Here is a 24,083-nt window from a genome sequence, read left to right as displayed (position 1 = left end):
GATCTGAGCACCACATGCTTACCAACTGCACCGCTTTGCGTGAGACAGTCCCGATTTTGTCACTCTATCCCACTGTCCCATCGAGCTCTGCCTCTGCGGACATCGGGATGTCTCGGGGATAGAATTTGGGAGGTTTGGCACTAATAGAAATGTTTAAAATGAATTATCTGCAGATTCCAAAACAAAACTACTCAGGGATTCCAGATTCCATGAGAGCAGGAAGAACTTCATATGTGGATTAAAGAAGAACAAAGCAGTGCTGGGCAGGTGGAGCTGGAAGGGGCGGGGCCTGTGCAAGGTGAGGGCAGCCCTGCCTGGGGATGCAGGAGGTGGATGGGGAGGAGTTACTCCGATGGGATGGAGGGCTGCTCGATACGTTTCAGGACTGGAGTAGAGCGAACCCTGCTCCTGATCTATTACCGATTTATAGCTGGCACAGGGGAAATCCCCACCTGTGGGCTTCACCTCCGGCACCGATGCGGTTTACATTACAAGGAACGTGTCTTATGCTAACCTGATGTGGGGGTAGGACCCGGTTTGAAACCGAACTCCCCGGCAATGCCTGGGACGAGGATCATTTTAACTTCTGGATCAGTGTTGATCGAACGGTCGTAAAGAGGTCCTAGCAGGCGATTGGCGTTATTACCCCGTCTTTAGAGTCTGCTGTTTCGAATCAATGGCATTCCCTACTAGGAGGAACTAACCGGACTCTACTTTAGCTGCTCCGAGTATAGTAACGCAGCGTAGTGACTGCGGGGTAGTGCGGCCGTAGGGTGCACGTGAAACAAGTGGCTTGCTTCCAGTAGCAGCCATCGGATCGCGGGAGAAGCGGGGTCCCCTCTGTGTCATAGACCCCCATTGTGAACGATTCCGATGGGTTCTGTACACGACCTGTCCCAGCTCCGGAGCTTGTTCTTCGCTTGCGATGTGAATGGCTCCGGGCTGGTGGAGCTGGAGGATTTCGCCTCGGTGTGCACGGAGCTCGGGGTCCACTCCAGCCAAATACGACCCTTATTCCGCAAGCTGGACATGGACCGGGACGGGATCATAAACTTCCAGGACTTCTCTGCCCGGTTCGAGGAGGTTTCCGAAGTCCTAAACCTGTCTGCCTTCCATACACCTGAAGCACCCGCTGCCTGGGAGGAGCTGGACAGCCGGCTTGGGGGAGAGCTGGGGCACCTGGCCAGGTAAGGTCCCCTACCCCACACAAGCTAAGCTTTGGCTGGCTGAGTGTGATGGGTGTCAGGGCTAACAAACAGGCATGTTCTGTGTTGACTCTTACTAAGAAGCAAGTAAAGCCGACACAATCCCTCCTCACTTTGTTTATAAGCTTATTGATCTATTTAATAACCTGGATCAAGAGTCTGCAAGAGCTTGAAGGTTAACCAGGTGAATAGAGATTGTCACAAAAGGGGTTAAACTTCCTGAAGTTCTAGGTGAAGATTCTTTTTGTTCTCCTTCTATTCCTTTGGCCACCTGGAGGAATGTCTGACACACCTATAATGTCAGAAACAAGAAAAAAAACACCTATAATGTCAACCTGATTTATTGCACGTTGGATATTTTACAATGTATTACTGCTGTTTCTGTTCCTCAGATCATTTTAATTTTAGATCCCTTGATTATTTTTTTTAACAATAAATATTTTTTAGAGAAATAATCTATAGGTTACAAATCTTTGGATGGGGGTGTTGAGCAGGCAGGTGGACAGAAGTGGTCATTAGAGATGATATTACATTTATTGCATTCTGACAATAGGTTCCCTATTAATAGCGAAAATATTTAACAAAGGCAATTTAAAATGGACAATAACTTTGCCAGTTGTTAAGACATGTTGGTGCAGAAGGAGAAGCGGACCCTTCCCTTGCGAGTTTACAGTTGTATCAGGGCCGGACTGGGGATAACAAGGTGGGCCTGGCACTTGAAGGCCAACAGCTGGATATGACATTTTTATGCTCACACAGCGTGCGACTGGGCATACCCAGCTGGTGGCCGCACTCTACAGCACCCCATCTGCTACTTGAACGGCATATTGGGTGCTAATGGGGCAATGTAGTGCATTTGCCCTTGTGCCAAATGGCTAGTCTGGGCCTGATCAGCACTGTATTTATGGGGTTGCTTGTGGAAATCTTTTGAGTGACAAATTCCTAAGGCTAATTAATATATCGGAGTCTATTGACTTAAGATAGTGTATGCAGGGTTGTTGAACCTCTAACAGTTTTAAACTCTACTTCTCTGTTCTCTTTATTGATTCATTGGATACCACCTGTCTGGAATAGCTTTTTAGATTCATGTCCGCAAATAAGATTGTGGCTAAAGCTATCTCAGGTGGCCTCCAATTTACCACCTTCCCATGGATGGTTGTATGGTCGCTGCACATGTCCTATGGTGCCAAAGGAACTTGGAGTTAAATTCTATCCAGTTAACATTCTAATGACCAAAACAACCCTGGGAATGGTCCTATCAGTAAACACACTGCCAGGATTGTTCTTTTAATTAATCCTGATTGAGTGCTATCCGAATAGTTCCTGTCTTCCCTTGTCATTGATACTATCTATGTCAACACACTGGTTAAACAGAAAGAATTAAGTCAGGAGGAGGATAAACTGTTTTTGGGTTCCTCATTTATATTTGGTACGTACAAAAGTTTGTCTTCTCCTGCTGAGTTTGTTTGAATGTGGAGCTTGGCTATTTACATTGAGACTGAATAGCCGTAGATTCCAGTGTCTGTAGGGCTATATGCCCCAGGATCTAATCTGTTTCCTGAACATATGTAATTTTCAGATGTTGCTGTCTGGCAAGGAATCAATTATGGTTCTCGACATAAAGATTATTAACTAAATGAATGTAAGGAATAGTCACTGTGTCAAAATTGGCAGAATAAGCCAAAAAGTGTGGAAATTTGTATTATCCGTTTGTACAAATTGTCACTTTCGGATTACTCAGTAGCTTCATTGTTCTACCCTCCAGCAAGTCTGATGGATTTTCTTCCTGTTTTGCTTCTGATGACTAAATTTGCTCTTTCTTAGTAACTCTAAATGTCTGCATTGTTCCAAGCCTCATTCACATTGCACAACATAGAACATTTCCATGTTCAAAACTGATGCTAATTATATGAATTACATGTGTTGACATTGGCATAACAGCTGTTGTATTGATATTTGCCATTCAGATTTGAGCTTATGTTAAATTTGTATCTTTTATTTTGAATTATTTACCGTTATACAGATCTTAGGGTTTGATTTCCATACATTTAGTATTTCCTAAAGAATAATTGGTATCTCTTATGAATGTGGCATAAAAGTCTAACAATCAATCGGCTCTCCTCCTGTTGATGAGATTGGGATAAATGTTGATTACCTTTTGATGCGCCAGGGAAATAATAGAAAAGGAGGAAAGAGATGGAGATAAACAAACTGAGCCGCCAAATAGAAGGTCATTCCCAATGACCTTGGAGCGCAGGAAGAAAGAGACGAACTGGTGATGGCGCTATTGAAAGTAGTAGGCTAAGAGACAGAAATTTAATTGATTTAAAATGTAGTTTTAATATAATATCTCACTAAAATAATAGACATCCAGAATAAATTTATTTTTCTTAAAAGGAGCTTGCTTTGTGTCAAAACCACCTGACGCGTTTCACCGACAAGCTTTTTTGAAGAGGTGAAATTTAGTGTTTATGTAGTCTAAACTTCACAGTGAAACGTGTCAGGTGGTTTTGACACAAAGCAAGAACTTTTTAAATTTGTTTTTTATTTATGCTAGATGTCAGTACTTTTTTATTTAGATATAACAATAATAAAACTGTATTTTATATCAATTTAATTCCATTCTCTTAGCCTGCTATCACCAGTTTGTCTCTGCCTTTTCCACATGGCTGCTGTTAGATACAGTCTCATCCTCAGGACGAGTATATAACTATGGTTAAATCATCTGGATTGCGAACAGGTTAAGTAGTTGTCTTGTTTCTGTTCAATATGATTTTTTTTTTTCGTGACGCTGTAAAACTAAACCGGCAACTATTGATCTGTCTGTCCTTGTACCAAGAATATTTAAAGATGTACGCCTCAACTACACAAAACTTTAAGTTATTGTTTTATAAAATGAGGGGATACAGACTTTTAGCACCTAAGGAGGGGGGAATCTGGTTGCGTTGCAGTGTTTTGCAACAGGTTAGCCCCATTCTAGTGTGCCCATTGATAGGCTTTAGTTGTCACCCCTGGCAGAAAAAGAGTTAAACATGCTAGAGACTGTCTGACTGTTGCCTCCAGGTATAAGTATGTTCCTTGCTATCACACACGCTTGACATAACCTGTTTGGCAAACGCATATTCCTGCTCTGATATGTCTGACCTGTAAAACCTGCCCTGGTGACCGGGTTTTTATTAGTTAGCGTGTGCTGCTCTTAGCCGACATTCCGCCTGTAAGGCATGTAGAGCAGACTGAAGCGGGCCGCTGCTGTCCTAAGTGAAAGGTAAATCCTAAACTAACCTTAAAGGGGATGCTTTTCCCCAAATCATATGCGCTTAATACTATGTCTGCCAGAATGGCGTGTAGTTTAAGATAATGTACCAACACATGTTTCAAGACCTTAAAATACAGCCATGGCTGGCCTTTTAGGTGTGTGACCTGTGTATGTCCAATACCGTCTGCAGCTTTATATTACCTACTATGGCCAGACTGTGTGCGTGTGTGTGTGTGTGTGTGTGTGAATGAATGTATCTATATATAATTGGATGGAATGGTAATTGCATACCTATCTCCCTGTCACCTAGGCAACAACTGGATCCATTCCCATCTCTTTATAACAGAGCTTGTTTGGCCCCATGCCTATAGCGATGAATCACTAGTCACTGATTCAGTGCTGTATATCTCCACCTAGACTGTAAACAGTCATACATATGTCACCGAAGGTATTCTTCATGTGCTGGAGCGCTGTGAGGCTGGTCATAAGAGCTACACCTGTTTGAAGAAGATAAAAAAATCTTTCCCCTCCCACATTCCTCACTATCCCAGTTTAAACTTGTAGAAGACTGACTTCTTTTTACTGCTGGATATTTACTATACTGGTTCACGGCCTCTCGATTAATGAATGGAGAGCATATGGTGTCTGGCAATATAAATAACTTTTTTTAATGTAATACTAGGTGTGTGTGTGTGTGTATGTGTGATATATATAATATATATAATATATATATATATATATATATATATATATATATAACTAGTCAGTTGCTAGAAATCCGTCACTGGTATTTCATAGTAGCAGCACAACCCCAAGGGGTATTGGTACCCCCTTCACGCATCCATACAATTGCAACCTAGCACTTGGGCTCATTCATCACATTCAATGTGAGGTCTTTTGAGTAATCACCAAATTTTAGCTTAGTGGGCAAAACATCCACACACAGCAATTACAACCCTATGACATTATCATCTTCAGATAAATAGCTGCCATATTCTCAATTTAAAGTCACTTGCAAGTTATTCTTAAAATGAACTGTGGCATGCACATAGTCCTATGAACTTGGGAAGATGGATGGACAGGTATATGGTGAAGACTCTCCACCCCTTATAACTCACTCATTAATAGTTATGAGCCTGAGTCACATGGAAGTGGTGAGTATTTCTGAGCATATTTAAATGTGGATATCTAATTTTTCTTTTAAGTGCCACCAAAGAACGGTTGTTGAACTTGCATCAGAACATCCAGGGAGTTTCTGTACCCGGACTTCTTGAGCAATACGAGAAGCTGATCGAGAATGTGTCATATGACTTTCGGGCTCAGCGGCTCAACGTCGAAAAGTTGGAATCGGTCCTGAAAAGGTTTGTGAAAAAAGACTTAGATATCCGGTTATCTGCTGAATCTGAGATGAAGTTCAAAGCCTTCCTCCGCTTATCCTTTCATTGAGTAACTATGACAACTACAGTGGGCATGCATAGGGGAAGCTAACACTAGGATGAGTGTGTGTAGTTAAGGATATTGTCCATGATGACATGCTAACAGCACAGCATGGAAACAGAAGAAAGCAGGGCTCAAGAGAAGACATTTTGTCATCCTTTTAATTTTAAGCTTGACTGCTTATGCCCAGCGTGAATTTGTAAGTACATTTTTATTATTCTGTCCACAGTGTTGATACACTATTATTAAGTAGTGTTCCTCAATGCTTAGGGGTTTTATGGAATATTTGGCCTTCATTCAACGATAGTTTCGGTTCTTGTTCGACTTACTTAAATGTTGACTCTCAAATCTATATGCAAATTGATTGTGACCATGGCTTTGCTAATTGTCATGGACATTTGATGATATGTGCTGTGCCGTTATTGATTGTGACTATAGCATCCAATGTTCATAGGTATTGTTCCCAATGATTTGTTAAGGATCATAAGCTAATTATTTCATACTGACTTACCATTAAAAAGTGGCAACCCTTGTTAAAATAGAGTTTTAGGTCTTTCGTTGATTAGGAATTGTAACGTTAGCTTATCTCATAAGCAGTACTTGAATCAGACATTCAGTACCTGAATCAGACATAACATATTGTAGCGCAGTGGGCGATTTATATGTGTAGTCTGTGTTTATTGAATAGTATATGAATTTGTATAGACTATATTGAGGCTCTAGATCATGAATGTCCCATTCCCTGTAGGTTTTTTTTAAAAATAAACAGGACTTATTAAGCATTGAATATGCCTATGTAGATACAAAATGCAAATATAGGGACTTATTGATTGGTTATGTTTTTTTTATGCATGTAATAATAATTTTGTTTATTTCCAAATATTCTTACCATATTGTCTATATTAATTCAGTTATTTTATTTCTAGCTTAGAAAATTCTCTTGATTTTAGTTTTTAATTATTTAGTTAAACTATACAACAGATACTCTGTTGTATTTCACTTGCTGAATCATATATTATGTTTTGCATTGTAATATAAAACTATATTTTATAGTCGAGCTACTAAAACAAATTTCTTCCAGGAATTTTAACCTGGCAAACATTCCCTTTAGTCACAGTAAATATACACTGGATTCTTGTGTTTGTTCTTTTTTTAAACTTTATCTCGGTATGTTACACCTGTGTATTTTCCTTATCATACCTACACGTGTGTGTTTTACAGAACAGAGGAGACAACAGCTATGCAAATGGCTGAATTAGAAGAAGACTTACAACATCACTTGACCAAGATGAAACATCAGATCCGTGAGGAGGTAGGAGGAATGCTCCTGACTTCTTGTCATGTGTTGGGTTAGACTTCTTGTCCCTTTCTTGCCTTGCTATGCTGTGTTTCAGGTTAGACCATAGATATTCTCATCATATTATATCAGTACTTGGAGCACAAGGAGCTTAATATATACTTGTCTAAGTTCTTACCCATACACTTCAATCACTCTGATTGTCCATTAGGTTAAGATGTTCCCTAAATGACAGAATACATTCCAAACGAGTATGCATAAGGAAATTTAACTCTAAAGAAAACTAACCCTACCTTTAAGCTAAAAAAATGTACAACACTTATCATATAAATTAGGTAAAGTCGTGATCTATAGTTTTTGTTAGCTGTGGTCATTTGTACACAAAAGTTTCACTATTAACTTTACAAAACATGTCTATTTATTGTGTTGATTAGATATGTGTATAGCAGATAATGATGTAGAGCATGAAATATACTGTAATTAAAATTTCATAAGTATTGATGTCTAGGCGGGAATTCAAATACACATTTCCGGTTTAGCAAAGTACTTTACATATTTGCTTGTTCTTGTTATTATTAGAATTGTTTGTCTTGATTTACAGTCAGCAACACTGAAATGGGAAACAAATAATTACATATTGGGTAGTAACAGGTTTTCCAAACCTAATTATAGAGAAATTATCTGTCAGGATTGGTTGCTGGTCAAACACAAAATCTGATGACAGATAAGAACCATTCGGCCCATCTAGTGCTGATATAAAACTCAGACCTTAATCAGTCCTTGTTCTTGTCTTAGATTCAGGATAGCCAAATGCCCACCTCAAGTATGTTTAAATTCGCACACAGCCCCCACAGTGGCCACATTGTTTATTGAGAGACAAGATAATGACATAAGACAAACAATTGTCCCTTTTTCTTAAGGACCCCCCGAACAGCAATCTTCCTGGGTCTGAGTAATCTGCTTGTAACACCACCAAGCTTGCCCCGGCACTCAACTTGTCTCCCCAGCCACCTAGCTGCAACCAATGCTGGCTAAGTGGCACCATATAACATTATCACATACCAGCATAACTACCACCTGGAACCCTGCATGCACTACTCTAGATCCCTGGCCAATGTCATGACAGTGATGTGCCTGAACATGTATAAAGGGTGGGCAACTCCTTCACTGCATAAGTCCAGAAAATACCTCCCCACTATCCAACCACTGTATTTAATGACGACAAACCTACTCATAATCCCACTGAACCCAACTTTAACCTACCTGCTCCCATCCAAAGCCCTCCTAATTAACCCTGAGCCCTCCTCCCTCATGCCTTCCTGCCTTTCTGTCTCTAGAGTTAACTAACTCTCAGAAATTATAATATGTTATATGTTTAATGTAAAATTAATTTAATAAGGATTTAAAGTACTACTGGACAATGTGGCTGTGGGAAATATTTAAATCTTCCTCATGTGTATTGCACATCTTAATTTTCCATTTGCTTGATGACATTTCTGTAGCTATAATTCGTATACCGAGCTGCAAAAAAAAAATCATCAGTATAAGAAACAGCCCAATTATTTTCTTTTGTCTGTAATACTAGTAATAAAAAATAGTGCAAGTTCCCATCTAAATGTATTGCCGAGATTGCACATGATATAATGTTGCTGTGGTTCTGTTGGTATCACCTTTTACTGAGTGTTCTCACTTATGTTGTAGGAGCAGCACAAACATGAGTTTGCCATCCAGGACCTACAAGCAAAGCATGAGGTGGAGATATCTGACCTGCAGGCACAGATTGAGAGGCTGGCAAAGGTAATCCGCGACAAAGTTTATTGATCCGCTGTGATGAGAACGTATGAAATTATATTCATTGTGTTAACGACAGGCTGACGGTTAAGGAATGGGGTTAGATCCTGTTTTCCCAATTCACTTATCAGGTGGACCTTGCACTACTAAAACATTATACTGTATCAACCTATACATGAAGTGATGCTTTGAAACGCTTTACGCCTATTGGTACAGTAAATGTCTTCTCTAGTCGTCCACTAACCAGAATAAAATAACCGAAACGAGTGGCGTTTGCTTGTTTACTCTTGGCGGCAGGGATGCAAATATCTGCTTTATTGCCCTTTAGATTAACGATTTGCTTGTAGGTATTAGACACTGTAATTACACGGTATTAAGTCATGTACACACATATGTTCTCAAACTTTAGAACACAACCTATGAAAACACCACTAAGAAATCAGAAAATCATCACACGTGCATCTAACTCTGCTCCTACTTAAAGGGACATCCAGTCATCAGAATCCCCCATAAGCATTCGTCCCGTTCCCAGCTTCCCGATAAAGTCAAAATGTTAAATTCATAATCCATTTAACAGGAAAGGAGAAATATAATTCGGAACTGACCGAGAGGAAGAGCAACTGCTGTAACTTGTTTCATTAATGGGGAAGTTGATTTGTATACTGACATTCATAGGAAATACTTCTGGTGTAGGTTTAACAAACAGATTATTCTCTGTTAAAGTAAATTCTGCTAACACACATACACACACCCTCATACCAACAAACCTCACTCACCCTCTCTCTCTCACATTGCGTTACTTAGCCTGCTGTGTTCCTGCCTCCTTTGTTCACAAAGGGTCGGCCAGGGTTCGACTGGGCTTTTATTTACATGCCATTACGCTGATGGGGTGACTGAAATAAGGATTCTATTTGTCAAGCTCTAACTGGAGGAATCTAACTGCAAAAGTTTAGCCAAGATGTCTAGTAATGAGCACACTTTTTTTGTGCATGTGCGTTTTTTTACTAATAAGTTTATATAGTTTTATTAATGTTAATGTCTTTTTTTCTGTAGTAAGGGCCACTTGAAAGCCATGCAATCTACTGGTGGACCACATGTCAACCACAAACTCAATTTTGAGAACTAATGCCCTGAACAGTTACTGAAACATTAGCGCACTGTTTGCCAAGCCAATGTCATTTTTATTTTTTTGTTTCAATCCCCATAATGTCATATTTTTACTTTTAAGCAAGAAGAGGAGAAAAGATTCATGGAATCCAAAGAAGAATGCACCAAGCTGAGAAACAAAGTCTTTGATTTGTCACAGGTAAGCAATCATAACAAGGAAATAACGTCATGTGATTGTAAGGGATATGCACCAACAACAAATAAACTAGTTTCAACAAACTATTTTCATATCAACTTTGACAACTTTGTATTGGATAAACAGGCCGTGGTCTTTTTTTTTTTTTTAGCTTACAATGTAACATCAACCAATTACTTACATCGACAGACACTTTATAACCATAAAGCACTCTTGGCCCAAGCCCCAGAGTGCAACCATACTTAGATACTTGGTCAAATACAACTGGTTCACCCTCTTTTCTCATAGATTACTCATAGGGTAACCTTAACCCCAATAAAAGACACGACAATTTTTTTTTGGTTGGGAGGGTGGGCGCCTTTGAAGAAGTTCTTCCATCTTCGTACCCTTGGCTCTCCCGCTATGCTGCTGCTCACCAGACGCTACAAAGAGATCAGTGCAGGCAGCTAGCAGTTCGCTGCAGGTGTGTCAGGAACGCACCTCAGCAAGTTCTATTTATAGAATGAAATCCCGCCCTTTGCGCAGCGTGAGATATACTTTACCTCAGAGCAGGCAAAAGCGTGGTTAAACTAAGTGGCTCGAGATGCCCTCGAGCGCAAAAAGCGCCGCAAAGAAAGAGGCGCGAGCACAGCTAGAATCTTCTACTTTTTTAATGTAACTTCTAACCTAACCTGACCTCTACATGACCCCTCTATCCCTACAATCACATGCCGCCCTGACTGCTAAATAGAGTTAGGGCTATTCATTCTTGTGGATAGGGCCTGGGGGCTAAGTAAAATGGTTGTGTGGGTCCCTCTCTAACAACTTTTATACTTTTAGATAATTTGTGTGAGATTACTTTATATCCTATGCCAAACAGCAGTTATATAACTCTCTTTTTTGGGACGGAATCCAATTGGCATGTTTGTGGTTTGGCCTTAGATCAGTGAAGTGTTGACCTACAAGAGACTTTCTCTTTGTTTGAACTGTGCATGTGTTAATGGTATGGGTGCATGCATGGATTACGTTTTCATTCACTCACTGAACTTCTGAAAGGATCTGTCTGAACACACTTTATGTAAAACAGACAGCTCTTTGTAGTCTCCTTGTTTGGATTGGATGATCCATAACTTAAAAACCAAAATGAAAGAAAACAAATTGCTAAAAATCCAAATTAAAATTACTATTGTTTTTTTTTTTTTAAGTTAAACATTTAGTGTCATTTTAATGATAGGAGCGAGTTAAAATGCTTGTTTCACTCATGGTCCTGGCTATGCTTCCAAGCATATATGGACAACATGTATATTGCAGCTGGTAAAATGAATATGACTCGAGAGACTACCCTGCAATAAGTATACAACAATAACATAAAAGAAAGTTGGGTTATGCAATGAGATCCATGCAATCATTCTGTGCATGTGGTAATACAATTTGTCCTCGGGAAGCCTGACAGTATTCAGCTGCTTGCAGTATGCTCTATAAGTGATAACTCAAGCAATGAAAATCATGGTAGTAACAGGAAGAAAGGAGGAGAAAAGAGAAGGGAAAGTGGGGGAAAAAAGCTAAAAATTATAGATTAATGAAGCCCCTGGTCCCAACCAACAGACACGGCCTTGTAACGTCCCTCACCCTCAAATCAAAGACAATGTGGTGTCTGCCGGATGTGGTGGTGTTGTCTGTCTTTAAAAGTATATTTTTTGTTTCACTGATTAATGAATCACAATGAGTCAAGCAATTATTGGCTCATATACGCGCAGACTGTTGCCTCTTTATGAGAGATTCCCTGAATGGCTTTGCATTCCTCCCATCTTTTAACTTGGCTAAGCAGAATGCCAGCTGCGCATGTGCAGCGTTGATGCAGGCCAACCAGAGGCAACAAGGGATGCTGGGAAAGCACTAACACCTGCAGGTGGGGGAGCTGGCAAGGATGGCAGGAGGGCAATAGCCCCCTGGGCAGTATCAAATTAAAGACAGGGGTTCACTACCAGAGATTTGTGTTGTATATGGTAGATCTGTTGTTATGCCATGCTTACCCATTATACCATGCTGCTGAATATGATGATGCTACATACATCAATAAATAACAATTTGTTATTATACTAACTGTGAGCCCCCAGGGTTTTTGCCTAAATTGAGGGCGAATGGACAGATTCTCGGGATCACACGTTCTGGGGATGATTCCTCTATATTATTCCCTAATAGATATCATATAATGAATTTTTTCATTTGGTAAAAATGATACCTTTTTTGGTTAACTGACGTATAATGGATTGCAAGCTTTTGAGACTATCTAGGTCCCAGGCATATTATCTCATTGGTTGAAAAAACCTTGCTTGAATAAAAGGAGTTTAATCTTTACTTCTTGACAGATAACAGCTTATTATGAATTACTTGCAACATTTGATTGCTCCCTTTTGCAGTCATTACAATAGAATGTTATTGACTGCGGAAAGGATAATATTGAAAGTTTTTTGGGTCAGATCATTTATTATACCATGTATGAGCTATCCTCTGGCATAATTGACCCAAATACCAGTGAATCCTAACAATGGTAAGGCTTGTTGAATCGGAAAATGTTTTGTCTGGTGTGTTTGGATAGCAGCTGCTAAGCAGGGCAGCAATGTATTAAATAAATTAAAATACACCATTTGATTCATAAATGCCGTAGGTCTAATATTGGTTTACGTATGACATGTAGTGTTGAAATCAAGCTGTATTCATAGTGATGTGTACAATTCTTATCTCTAATAATATATAAACATTATTATCTTGGGTCCTTTTACTGAGGTTGATTATTTTATGTAAAATACTGTTGAAGAGCTGATAGTCCCTAATTGTATTGATCAGCCTCAACAACCAACTATCAGAGACGCTAAACACCAAACCGTATATCATCAAAGAGTTTACCAACAACGCATGACCTGCTTTTAGATGTTTGTAAACCAGCGGAAACGCAGAGGCATGTTCGGTTTGTGGAAATCCATGGGGAGCCAACACTTGCCTGAGTTCATGAATATTAATATTATGTAAAAATGAAATATATCGCATGCTTTTTAAAACAACTTGGTTTATAGTTATTATTTATAATATTGATAATGCTTTTTAGGAGAACGAGTTCTTGAAGCGGAATTTATTAGAGACCCAAACCAATGTCTCGTTGTTGCAAACTGAGCTGGACAAATTGAAGAATAACTTTACTGAACAGCAGATGCACCATGAGAGGTATAAGACTTGGATAATGATGTCCTGAACAGTTCTCTCTAATTTATAATACATTTATAAGCTCTCCTGTTTGTGTATCATCACTGAGGCATATACCAGGCTAATGTAACGCATATATAATCTCTACCCATCTTTTCTAAATACTGGTCCATATTTTATGTAAGAGAAACTACATTTTGGTGAATAGAAAAGCTGCTGTTTGGTAATCAGGGTATCGAGCTGCTGTTTGCACGGGCGTAGGAACCGGGGGGGACGGATCCCCCCCAGGAAATCATGCGGGGGGGACCGATAATATAGAAATCCCCCCCAGGGTGAGCGCACTCGGGTGCAGCTGTGAGGGTGCTCACAGCTGCCCGATCGGCAGCTGCAGCCTGCAGGACTGGTTAGGGAAATCCGTGATCTCCCCAACCAGTCCTGCAGCTGCATTAAGGTCACACTCACCAGCTGTCTGTAACTGAGCGCCGGGGCGACGGGATATGACGTTTATATCCAGCCCCGGCGCTCAGCAGAAACAGCTGTGCGCAGCCGCACTGCACAGACTGCGAGCGGCAAACAGAAGGAAAGTTAGAACAGAAATCAGAAAGGAGGAAGAAGGAAGAGAAAGCAGAAAGGAGGAAGAAGGAAGAAAAGGTAAGATTTGTGGAGAACCAAGGTGGGTGGATGGTTGATTATTGGGGGGTCTGATGTGGAGAACAAAGGTTGTGGGGGGGTCTGATGTAGAAAACGAAGGTTGTGGGGGGGTCTGATGTAGAAAACGAAGGTTGTGGGGGGGGGTCTGATGTGGAAAACAAAGGTGGGTTAGGGGGGTCTGATGTGGAGAATGAAGGTGGGTGGGAGGGGGTCTGATGTGGAGAACAAAGGTGGGTTGGGGGGTCTGATGTGGAGAATGAAGGTGGGAGGGGGTCTGATGTGGAGAATGAAGGTGGGAGGGGGTCTGATGTGGAGAATGAAGGTGGGAGGGGGTCTGATGTGGAGAACGAAGGTGGGGGGGTCTGATGGTAGATTTGTGTGTGTATATACATATGATAAGGTATGTGTATGGGCACTTGGGCAGGCATATGTGTATAGGGCAGCTGTGTATATGTGCGTGTATGTGCATACGTCTGTATGGGCAGTGTATATGTGTATGTCTGTATGGGCAGTGTATATGTGTGTGCATAGGCAGTGTATATGTGTACGTCTGTATGGGCAGTGTATATGTGTACGTCTGTATGGGCAGTGTATATGTGTGTATCTGTATGGGCAGTGTATATGTGTATGTCTGTATGGGCAGTGTATATGTGTATATGTGTATGGGCTGTGTATATGTGTACGTCTGTATGGGCAGTGTATATGTGTATGTCTGTATGGGCAGTGTATATGTGTACGTCTGTATGGGCAGTGTATATGTGTACGTCTGTATGGGCAGTGTATATGTGTATGTCTGTATGGGCAGTGTATATGTGTATGTCTGTATAGACAGTGTATGTGTGTATGGGCAGTGTATATGTGTATGTCTGTATGGGCAGTGTATATGTGCATGTCTGTATGGGCAGTGTATATGTGTGTGTATGGGCAGTGTATATGTATATGTATATGTGTGTATAGGCAGTGTATATGTGTATGTCTGTATGGGCAGTGTATATGTGTACGTCTGTATAGGCAGTGTAAATGTGTATGTCTGTATGGGCAGTGTATATGTGTGTGTATGGGCAGTGTATATGTGTACGTGTGTATAGGCAGTGTATATGTGTATGTCTGCATAGGCAGTGTATATGTGTACGTCTGTATGGGCAGTGTATATGTGTACGTGTGTATAGGCAGTGTATATGTGTATATGTGTATGGGCAGTGTACATGTGTATGTGTGTATGGGCAGTGTATATGTGTACGTGTGTATAGGCAGTGTATATGTGTATGTCTGCATAGGCAGTGTATATGTGTACGTCTGTATGGGCAGTGTATATGTGTATGTGTGTATGGGCAGTGTATATGTGTGTATCTGTATGGGCAGTGTATATGTGTATGTGTGTATGGGCAGTGTATATGTGTACGTGTGTATGGGCATTGTATACGTGTACATCTGTATGGGCAGTGTATATGTGTGTATATAAGGAGTGTATTTGTCTTATAGTGTATATGTCTGTGTAAGTATGTGCAAGGGCAGTGTATATTTATGGGGAGGCATGTGTGTGTGAGCAGATTATGTATGTTTGGGCAGGCGTGTATAAGGGTAGTGCATAAGTGTGAGTACTGGCAAGTGTGTATGTGCAGGCAATTGCAGCGTATACGTGTGTTTTTGTGGGCAGGCATGCGTAAGAGCAGTGCATATGTGGGTATGAGCAGGCATGCCGTACTTAAAGGGAAGATTATGATTCCCTGTAACACATGTTTAACCCATTGTGTGTGTGTACGTAAGTGTGTGCATGCGTGTGTATGTTATTCAAGTGTTTAAGTGTGTGGATATGTTCCTGTGTGTATGAAGTGTTAGGAGTCTTAGATGGATCCTTCAATACATCATAGTAGTCTCTGTGGCCGTGTCCAGTGGGGTCCATCTGTGGTTGTAAGATTTGTCTTTTTGTGAGTTTCTGTGGGAATTTTCTCCCATTCATCCAGTAGAACGTTTTATGAGCTGAAGGTGATAAACCAAGACATTTTGGACAACACTATGCTTCTAACTTTGTGGGAACAGTTTTGGGGATCATGACTGTGCCCCAGTGTGCAAAACAGCTACTTTGCACCATAACCACTACAGTGCGTTGGTTGTAGGGTCTTACTCTGCCTGCAGTTAATAAAATATTTCTATAAGAGTATTTAAGTGTTGTCTGCTCCCAGACCACAAATGCGGAAAGGGTTAATTGCATCATTGCATTTCTGTAGGATCTTTTGTTAAAATTTTGGCAATTGTGCATTACTTAAAGTATTATTACCGGTTGTTCTAAGTGAAATAACTGAAATATAGGCCAAACTTTTGGTTAATTTTCTTTGACCTGTTTGTTTAATAAAGAGCTTGTCTGTGAAAACTGAACATGATACTTTTTTTGTGCGGAAATTGTACACACACACCACACATACATTTATATAAAATTTGCCATGAACAATTCCCAGTTTACTGAACAAGAATATACCCTACCAGTAAAAATGCTATCCCCCCAGATTTTTAGGGGTTCCTACGCCCATGGCTGTTTGATGCAAAGTATGAAACAGATTTATTATTCCATTGTGCATTTAGAAATCTTGGGTCAAGGAGAGAGAGAGCCTTAAATGATTTTTTCTTATGGCCCATAAAGGCCTCTGAAGTCCCAACCCTACATCATCAGTCAATAAACAGTAGCATATGAAAAAAGCTAATTCTATTTGATTTGGCTTATGAACAGATATGCTGAATGCTAGACTCTCTCTAAATTATTATTTGTTAAATATAAAAGCAATTACAGTGCACTATTGACAAATAGGTCGGAATCTAGCGCATACTTACCTTGATTTTGAATCTTGCTTGTCATATGATCCTATTTAAATGTAGATAATATGCACGGCTATTTTCTTTGTTACAGAGAGAAGGAAATGCTAAACTCGATGATAGATGAAAGCAGAGAGTACATCAATAAAATCCAGATACTAAAGTGAGTTTCACTTCCCCTTGGACAATAAATGGAAATGCTTTGGTATCCTGTTACCTTTCTGAAATAGTTCATATAATACTGGATATTTTAGAGAGATTATAACAGGCGTAATGGGCGCTAATCTTAATGATTTGGATCAGAATACACAGAAATATGAATATATGCCTATTCATCTGTGTAGGGATTCCCCCTTGCTACAGCCATGGTGGTGGGTCTTAGGATTTGGGCTACCCACATATGTACCTGTACTCAAGTGTTACTGGTATTTTTTTTTCCAAATGGCTAGCAAATATATGTATGTTTAGCAGAAAAATATACTTTATGTCCACTTCTACCCCATTGGCTCATTTTGTATCAATGGGCTGCTGTTATTTATTGGTACTAGAGGATTTGTCAGAAATACAGAGATAACAGATGAGCTACCTGCCTTAAAGATATGCTAAAAACCTGTCTCATAGAGATTTGGGGACCAATGGTATAGAATAATTTTGAAAGCTCATTTTTGTAGGACATCTAGTAAATTACTGTTTTGGTACTCGTGACCCATCATCTCTAAAGAGAGGTTCAAGTATATATATATACCGGTATATATGACACTGGATGTTGCACATACTTTAATCCAGTTACATCATGACCTTGCTCAGGGGTAGCATGTTTTTCCCAGAATTCAATACTTTCTATAAAACTAAGGTGTATAATGCGTTTTATATACACAGTGAAGCCAACAAGTCTCTGTATGACAACAATGACAGCATGCGGTCTGCACTCACAACCATCGAAAATGAAAGAAAACGGGTGAGTTAATTGTCTTTCCAATCTTTGAATGCAATATACATTTTTAATCTTGTTTTATATTTACCACAAGAGTAGAATTTTGGCAATTTAATGTTCACTGTTTAGGCAGTAGATAATAATGTATTGTATGCTAATGTTTACATGTAGTTCTGAAGTTATAGTCCAAAGTCAGCCTTGGGGACCCATCAGTGGTATTGGAATTCAAGGTGATTAATATGTTTCCGGTGTTCACTTGAACTGGTAAAACAGGCCCTTTTATTAGGTAAGGTGTTCTGATACTTGGTCCTGTGTACCGTGTTCCAAATATTATAGAATAATGGGTGTCACATTGAATTCTGTAATCTATTGTTACCATTTCTTCCTCCAGCATTCCTCTCCCAACAGTAATAGAGATACTCCTGTGATTACCTACAGCAGGTAAGATGTGTTGGCATCTATGCAACTCTTTTATTTGCATGAACATTTCCCCAAAACCTTGTTTTTTATTCTTCCTTGTAACAGTGCCTCTGATCTTCTGGTGCCCTATAAATAAAATGGGATAATATTTACTAGCATATTCAGTGCCTTATTTTTGTTAAAAAAAATAATAAAACAAATTGGTTGCTCATGTTTCTTAATGTTTTATTTATTAATGAAAGAATACATGTGTCCCTTACCCATACATATACACTAAATACCTTTTTAAAAACAGACAAGTGTCTGCACACCCAAATAATAAGTGAATACATTTGTATGTGTAACGCAAAAATATGTATAAAGATACCCTTCCAGTGAGAGTTTCCACACAAAATATCCAAGAGGCTCATAGAAAAGGTATAATTCCTAAGGATTTGTGTGACGAAAACATTATACTTTACATATGGGCATACTTATGCCCTTTAAATTGTAAGGGTCCGATTTGCTTAACCCCTTAACGTCCATTGACGGGCCAGGTACGTCACGTGAAAACAGTCAGGTGATGACCAATGAGGTGTCTGGAACGTCATTTAATTAAACAAGCTTAGAAAGTGATCGCAAAAGTCAGGTATGGCCTGAGTATAATGCATGGAATTTCTTGTTAGATATGCGGCTGAAGAAGATCCTTACCTGAGGTTGTCTGATGTTGCTTTGTGGGCTGACAAGTGTGTAGACAGTGGGGTTTCACTACCCCGCAGCATGGGTTACAGCGATGTGGAGAGCTGCCCTAGTGAATACGGAAGTGAACACAGTAACAGTTCGGAGGAGCCCTGGGGAGAAAGTGCTTCTTACTTGAATTCTGATGGAGAGGTAACTCTTTTTTGTTTTCACTAGTGCTTTGTTTATGGGGGTAAGAATTCCTAGTTATAAAAAAAAAAGTGCTTAAACACACAACAGATTACAAAATGTTTACTTTACATGCATCCACAAAAATTGTAGTTGACATAGGGAGAACAAGGCTTTGTTTCAGTTATGCCCAAATGAATCATGAGGTTTCCTTTACAAAAGAAAAGCTTGTAGTTCTTCTCTTCATTTTGAGGAATCGGATCCTGCAAGTTATGTATGTTAAATATGCAAAGGGGTGCTGGCAACGTTTAGCCTGGTTGGCAACTCCTTCCAAGACACTGGAAGTGCACACCCAGTCCAAAGCACATTGGAATGCATAGAAAACCCAAAAAGTAGGTCTGACCTTCACATGCTGCCCAATGTTATGGCTCATCCCCGGTGGGGTAAATATACTGTACATAATGTATATGAATGTAATTTACCAGGCACTAGAAACCAGGTCGGAGATAGCTGGAAGGATAAAGTGGACTCCGTCCCGACCTGTAAGCCGTAGTGGCTCCACCGTTTCCTCGAAGAGGCGACTCCCTGCATTTACGCCAAAAGTGAGTAAAACTATAATGTCATCTCTAAGTATGGGTTGTTGCCTTCAAAGCATATGAAATACACGTGTAAAATAGTCTATAGCATATTTTGTTTCTGTTATCATGCCATACAGTCTTCATCTCTGTTCAGTGAATAAAACCCAAATGGCAAGGTCTTTCTAATTAAATACGAGTCTTTGCAGTCTGCCGCTGAGCGGCCTAGGGTCTATGATGGGGGGACGCATCTGGACCTCTTTACTATGGGCTGGATCATCTTCATGTGTCATTTTGTCCTCTCTAGTATGCCCGGGTTGGGGAAATCAATGACCGTTTACACTGAGGTCTTTGTAGACATTTGTAGTCACTTCTGAACCTAAACTACTGTAGAGCTTCAGGATTTGATGTCATATCCCGGCACTCTGTGGGAGGAAGACCCACAGCAGGGGACAGACCCACTTACCACGGTGGATCTTGGGGACAGCAAGGCGTCCTGTCCAGGGTCAGGCCAAGGTCAGTGAACCCCACAAATACGTCACTGATGATCATTTCTTCTGTTCACAGAAAGAAGGGATGGTGTTGGAGGAAGGGTCTCAGACTTCCAGTCCGATATACAGACTTGTGCTTGCTGGGGATGCTGGCTCGGGGAAATCCAGTTTCCTCTTACGGCTGTGTTTGAACGAGTTCAGAGGAGACATTGCAACCACGTTAGGTTGTTTTAAATGTTTTTTTTGTTTTTTTTTTTTCTTTTCAGTTACAGAGAATATTTAGAACTTTAGAACTTACCTTACGTTGCACTGTAACATATAATGTCTTTGTTATGGTCATTGTAGGTTTATTGAAGCTCTAGAATCTATTTCCACGTGTGACCATTGTGTTTCTGGGGTTTAGTAAGGAATTGAGTGAGTTTATAGGGCAGTTGAAAATAACTTTTGTTATTTTTTTTACTGGCGTTTTTTCCCTTCCCAGAAGAGTTGAGTGTTCTGCATAGTATTTGCAGACATTAAAACTCAAGGCTATTTCTCCGCAACTTCACTCATTTCTCTGGGGTGATCAAGAGTTCTTGCTAACATTTGGCAGCGATATTATTTTTTTTTCTTTTTTCCCCACCGATGGATTTAAATCCTAGACTGTTATAGTTTAGGAATTTAGTTTACCTGTTTTCCAAAGTAAGAACCTTTTTATAGTGATAACCCGGACAATCGTATATCACGCTGTTTTGTGCGGATTCATATTGATCCAAAGTTTTCCCTTCGTAAAATCAAAGTGGTTGTTTGTTTGAAGAAGGAACATACGGTGTATTTCTCATCCAGATTAGAACATTTAAGTGTTTGCTTTTCCATTTTTAAAAACCTAATCCTCCAGGAGATCTTATAGTTGTTTAATACAATCCTGCTATGTGTTTCCGTGTATTGGTATTTATGAAGCCGCTTGGCCTTCACACTGCTGTACTAACCCTTCCTGACTTATGATTTTTTCCCATTTAAGGGGTCGATTTTCAGATAAAGAAGCTCATGGTTGATGGAGACCATACAACGCTACAGATCTGGGACACGGCCGGCCAGGAAAGGTAAGAACAAACCTTCTCAACCCCCCGATAGGAATGTAAATGACACATTTGTAAGCAGAATATAACATACTTGCATTCATATTGATCATTAATGTCTCTTACATAAACATGATTTTAAAATGTACATTTATGATCAAGGCAAAAAAACCCAAAACATTTAGAATATTGTTTAATATTTGGCCATTATTGCACTCTAGATTGTAAGCTAAGCTCATAGTTTTAAAGAAACCATATTATTTTGAAAAAAAAGTTTAATGGAAAGTTCCCCAGTATCCTATAATTTGCATAATGTGAGTACATTTATATACGTGTATGTATAAATTGGATATATATGATATAGTATACTATTGATCTTGTATGTAGTTGGAGTTTGTGGCCCTTTTTCCAAGTTAAATTAATGACATTATGTATGTGAATATAGGTTCCGCAGTATAGCAAAGTCTTACTTCCGCAAGGCACACGGTGTTCTGCTAGTGTATGACGTTACCTCCGAAGCCAGCTTTCTCAATGTGCGGCAGTGGATTGATGAGATTAAGGTATGAGTTTTTGATCCTTCATCTATTGTCGTGGAAGCACAACACTTACAATTACATTAGCACTAAAATCCAGATTTAACCTGAAATGAAAGCTAGTCATATATATGGCATTATAAAGCATGTTACGTTCACAAAAAGGCTCTTGTATGAATAACATTTATGGTGGAAAATGGTGAACGTGGAGCAATCACCAGGCTCATTCCATGGGTTTCTTTAATTGCAACAGAATGGCTTGTTAACCAGGAGTAAAGTTATATATATATATATATAGGTGAATGGTACCTTTTTTAGCCTTTGCCAGCCATGTAGGGGATGTGCTGCAGGCAACCAGACTTAGGGGATTTGTAGTCCACAAAAGCAGCTGCACCATGGGTGAATTAAGGGTGGCATTTTTGCGGGCAAGCCAATGTTCTGCCTAAGTTGCATTTCTTTAGTATAATTATTGCATTTAACACCATCTGATACGCACCTTCCCTGTGATTTGTCACCTACATGAGCTGTGTGTGCAGTCTACACGTATCGCACATACATGTAGATGTATAACAACCTGTATTAGATCATTTTACTTTGAAGTAATTTTCATTACTTTAATTGGTTTGAAAAATAGGAAAATAATGGAGATTTTTTGTGTGTTTTATTGGTAATTTTTATCATGTGACATTATACAGTTTTATTTTCTTAATTTCCCCCCAAAAAAACTAAACCTCTTGTAGCCTTATCTGATTATGTGTGCTAAGGGCAGCAAAGTGTGGAAAACCGGTTTTGAAAATATTTCATAAAATTTTTCAAGTGGAAACTTTAGACTTCTGTGTCCTATGATTATTTATAATTAAGTCCCCTTTCACCGTTTTAATATTGCTTTCTGTTTTTAAAGAACTCGTCAGACAAACCTATCCCATTGATGCTCATTGGAAATAAAACAGACATGAGGCCTGAGAGAACGGAATCGGGCTTTATTCATACCTCAATGGGGGAGAAGCTGGCCATGGTAAGGAGATCCGTTGTAGGCAGACATGGATCACATCCGCCGCTTCCGGATAAGCCCGTGCTTGATGTCTCGTTTCACATTTCTGTATCTGCAGGCCTATGGCTCCCTCTTCTGTGAGACGAGTGCAAAGGATGGGACCAACGTGGTGGAAGCCGTTCTTCACCTTGCGAGGTGTGTTACCGGGAGATTTTGCGGGAAAACTCTCCAATTGTATCACCCATGGGTTAAAATACATCAGTTTCATTCAAAATAAGTGTTATTGGTAAATTAAGTTGTGTGCCAGAAACCTTTTACTTTACCATGTGTGGATATATCCCAGCAAAATGTATTCTCTGGATGTCTCAACTCAATGACTTTACTATGCATTATGAAGGGTCTTCCCAGGAATCTGCTGGCTCTGATAAGGCAGAGGTTCCTTTAAATTAACATGGTGTCCTCCTTGTTGCAAATACATGGGGGTATTCCCCAGCCAATTATTGGCAAGAATCCTGTGAATAAAGCATATGATATGCATTGTTTAGGGGCTACCATGGACCCTTTAACACTTTAAATACTTGTTATGCAAGGATAACCAAGCTTTTCATACAGGAGAAGGGTTGGGTCTTATATTCCGTACTGACTGAAGTCTGCAGATTGAAACTGTAACTTTTATTTCTTTCCTGCTAGATTAAAAAAAAAATGTAACACAATATATTTGCGGCTAACAATATTGTGTTCTTTGTGTAGAGAAGTAAAGAAGACGGTGGATCCGACAGAGGAAAATGCAGACACCGTGACCAAACTCAGTATTCCAGAAAAAAAGGCCAATTGTTGCAAGATTTAGTCACACGCACATGCCAAAACTTCCGCAGCGTGCCCATCAATGGAAAAATATGAAGGAATAAATACAAACTGGTCAAAAAAAGCTTTTCAAATAGGACACGCTAACTGTGAAGGACTCTATGCCTTAAGAAGTCACTTTGGACTAACAGAAGCTGCTGTATTAAGACCGACTCGGTAAACGTTTGGTCACAGGTTACACATCCAAATCCCCAAGATTGGGAAATAGTTGTCATGGGACCGAGACCCTCTGCGTGTGTGCTCAGGGGAATAATTATTTCATGTATGAGGCATTCTGTTCCGTTGTGTCTTTCGGGACCCCCTAAACACACAAGTGCCGTTACTTAATTAAACACTCACTTTTTAATATACTTGATATATCAAAACGATTGAACATTCTATCGCACAGCCGTTGGGTAGATGGTTGACTACCAAAGACAATTTGTATAGAAGTTTTAAAAGTA

At 39.8% G+C, this 24,083-nt stretch overlaps 1 protein-coding gene across 2 annotated transcripts; it reads left to right on the top strand.

Annotated features, from left to right (window-relative positions):
* The first annotated feature begins 371 nt into the window (after window positions 1–371).
* Window positions 372–23,926, top strand: LOC128492496 (ras and EF-hand domain-containing protein-like). 2 transcript variants are annotated; one of them, XM_053465075.1, is made up of 17 exons: window positions 372–1,187; window positions 5,667–5,822; window positions 7,120–7,210; window positions 8,897–8,992; window positions 10,215–10,292; window positions 13,375–13,490; window positions 17,023–17,091; window positions 17,808–17,886; window positions 18,254–18,303; window positions 18,948–19,152; window positions 19,614–19,730; window positions 20,271–20,418; window positions 21,195–21,276; window positions 21,698–21,812; window positions 22,687–22,800; window positions 22,895–22,971; window positions 23,527–23,926. In XM_053465075.1, the coding sequence occupies exons 1-17, from the start codon at window positions 874–876 to the stop codon at window positions 23,621–23,623; spliced, it is 2,004 nt and encodes a 667-aa protein (XP_053321050.1). In that variant the 5' UTR covers window positions 372–873; the 3' UTR covers window positions 23,624–23,926. The 2 variants fall into 2 exon arrangements, with proteins under 2 accessions (XP_053321050.1, XP_053321051.1); XM_053465076.1 differs by lacking the exon at window positions 372–1,187 and adding an exon at window positions 4,396–4,470.
* Window positions 23,927–24,083: the final 157 nt, after the last annotated feature.

This window comes from Spea bombifrons, chromosome 4 (assembly GCF_027358695.1).
Source record: "Spea bombifrons isolate aSpeBom1 chromosome 4, aSpeBom1.2.pri, whole genome shotgun sequence".
In the NCBI taxonomy this organism is placed as follows: domain Eukaryota; kingdom Metazoa; phylum Chordata; class Amphibia; order Anura; family Pelobatidae; genus Spea; species Spea bombifrons.
This window is presented reverse-complemented; position numbering and strand designations above follow the sequence as displayed.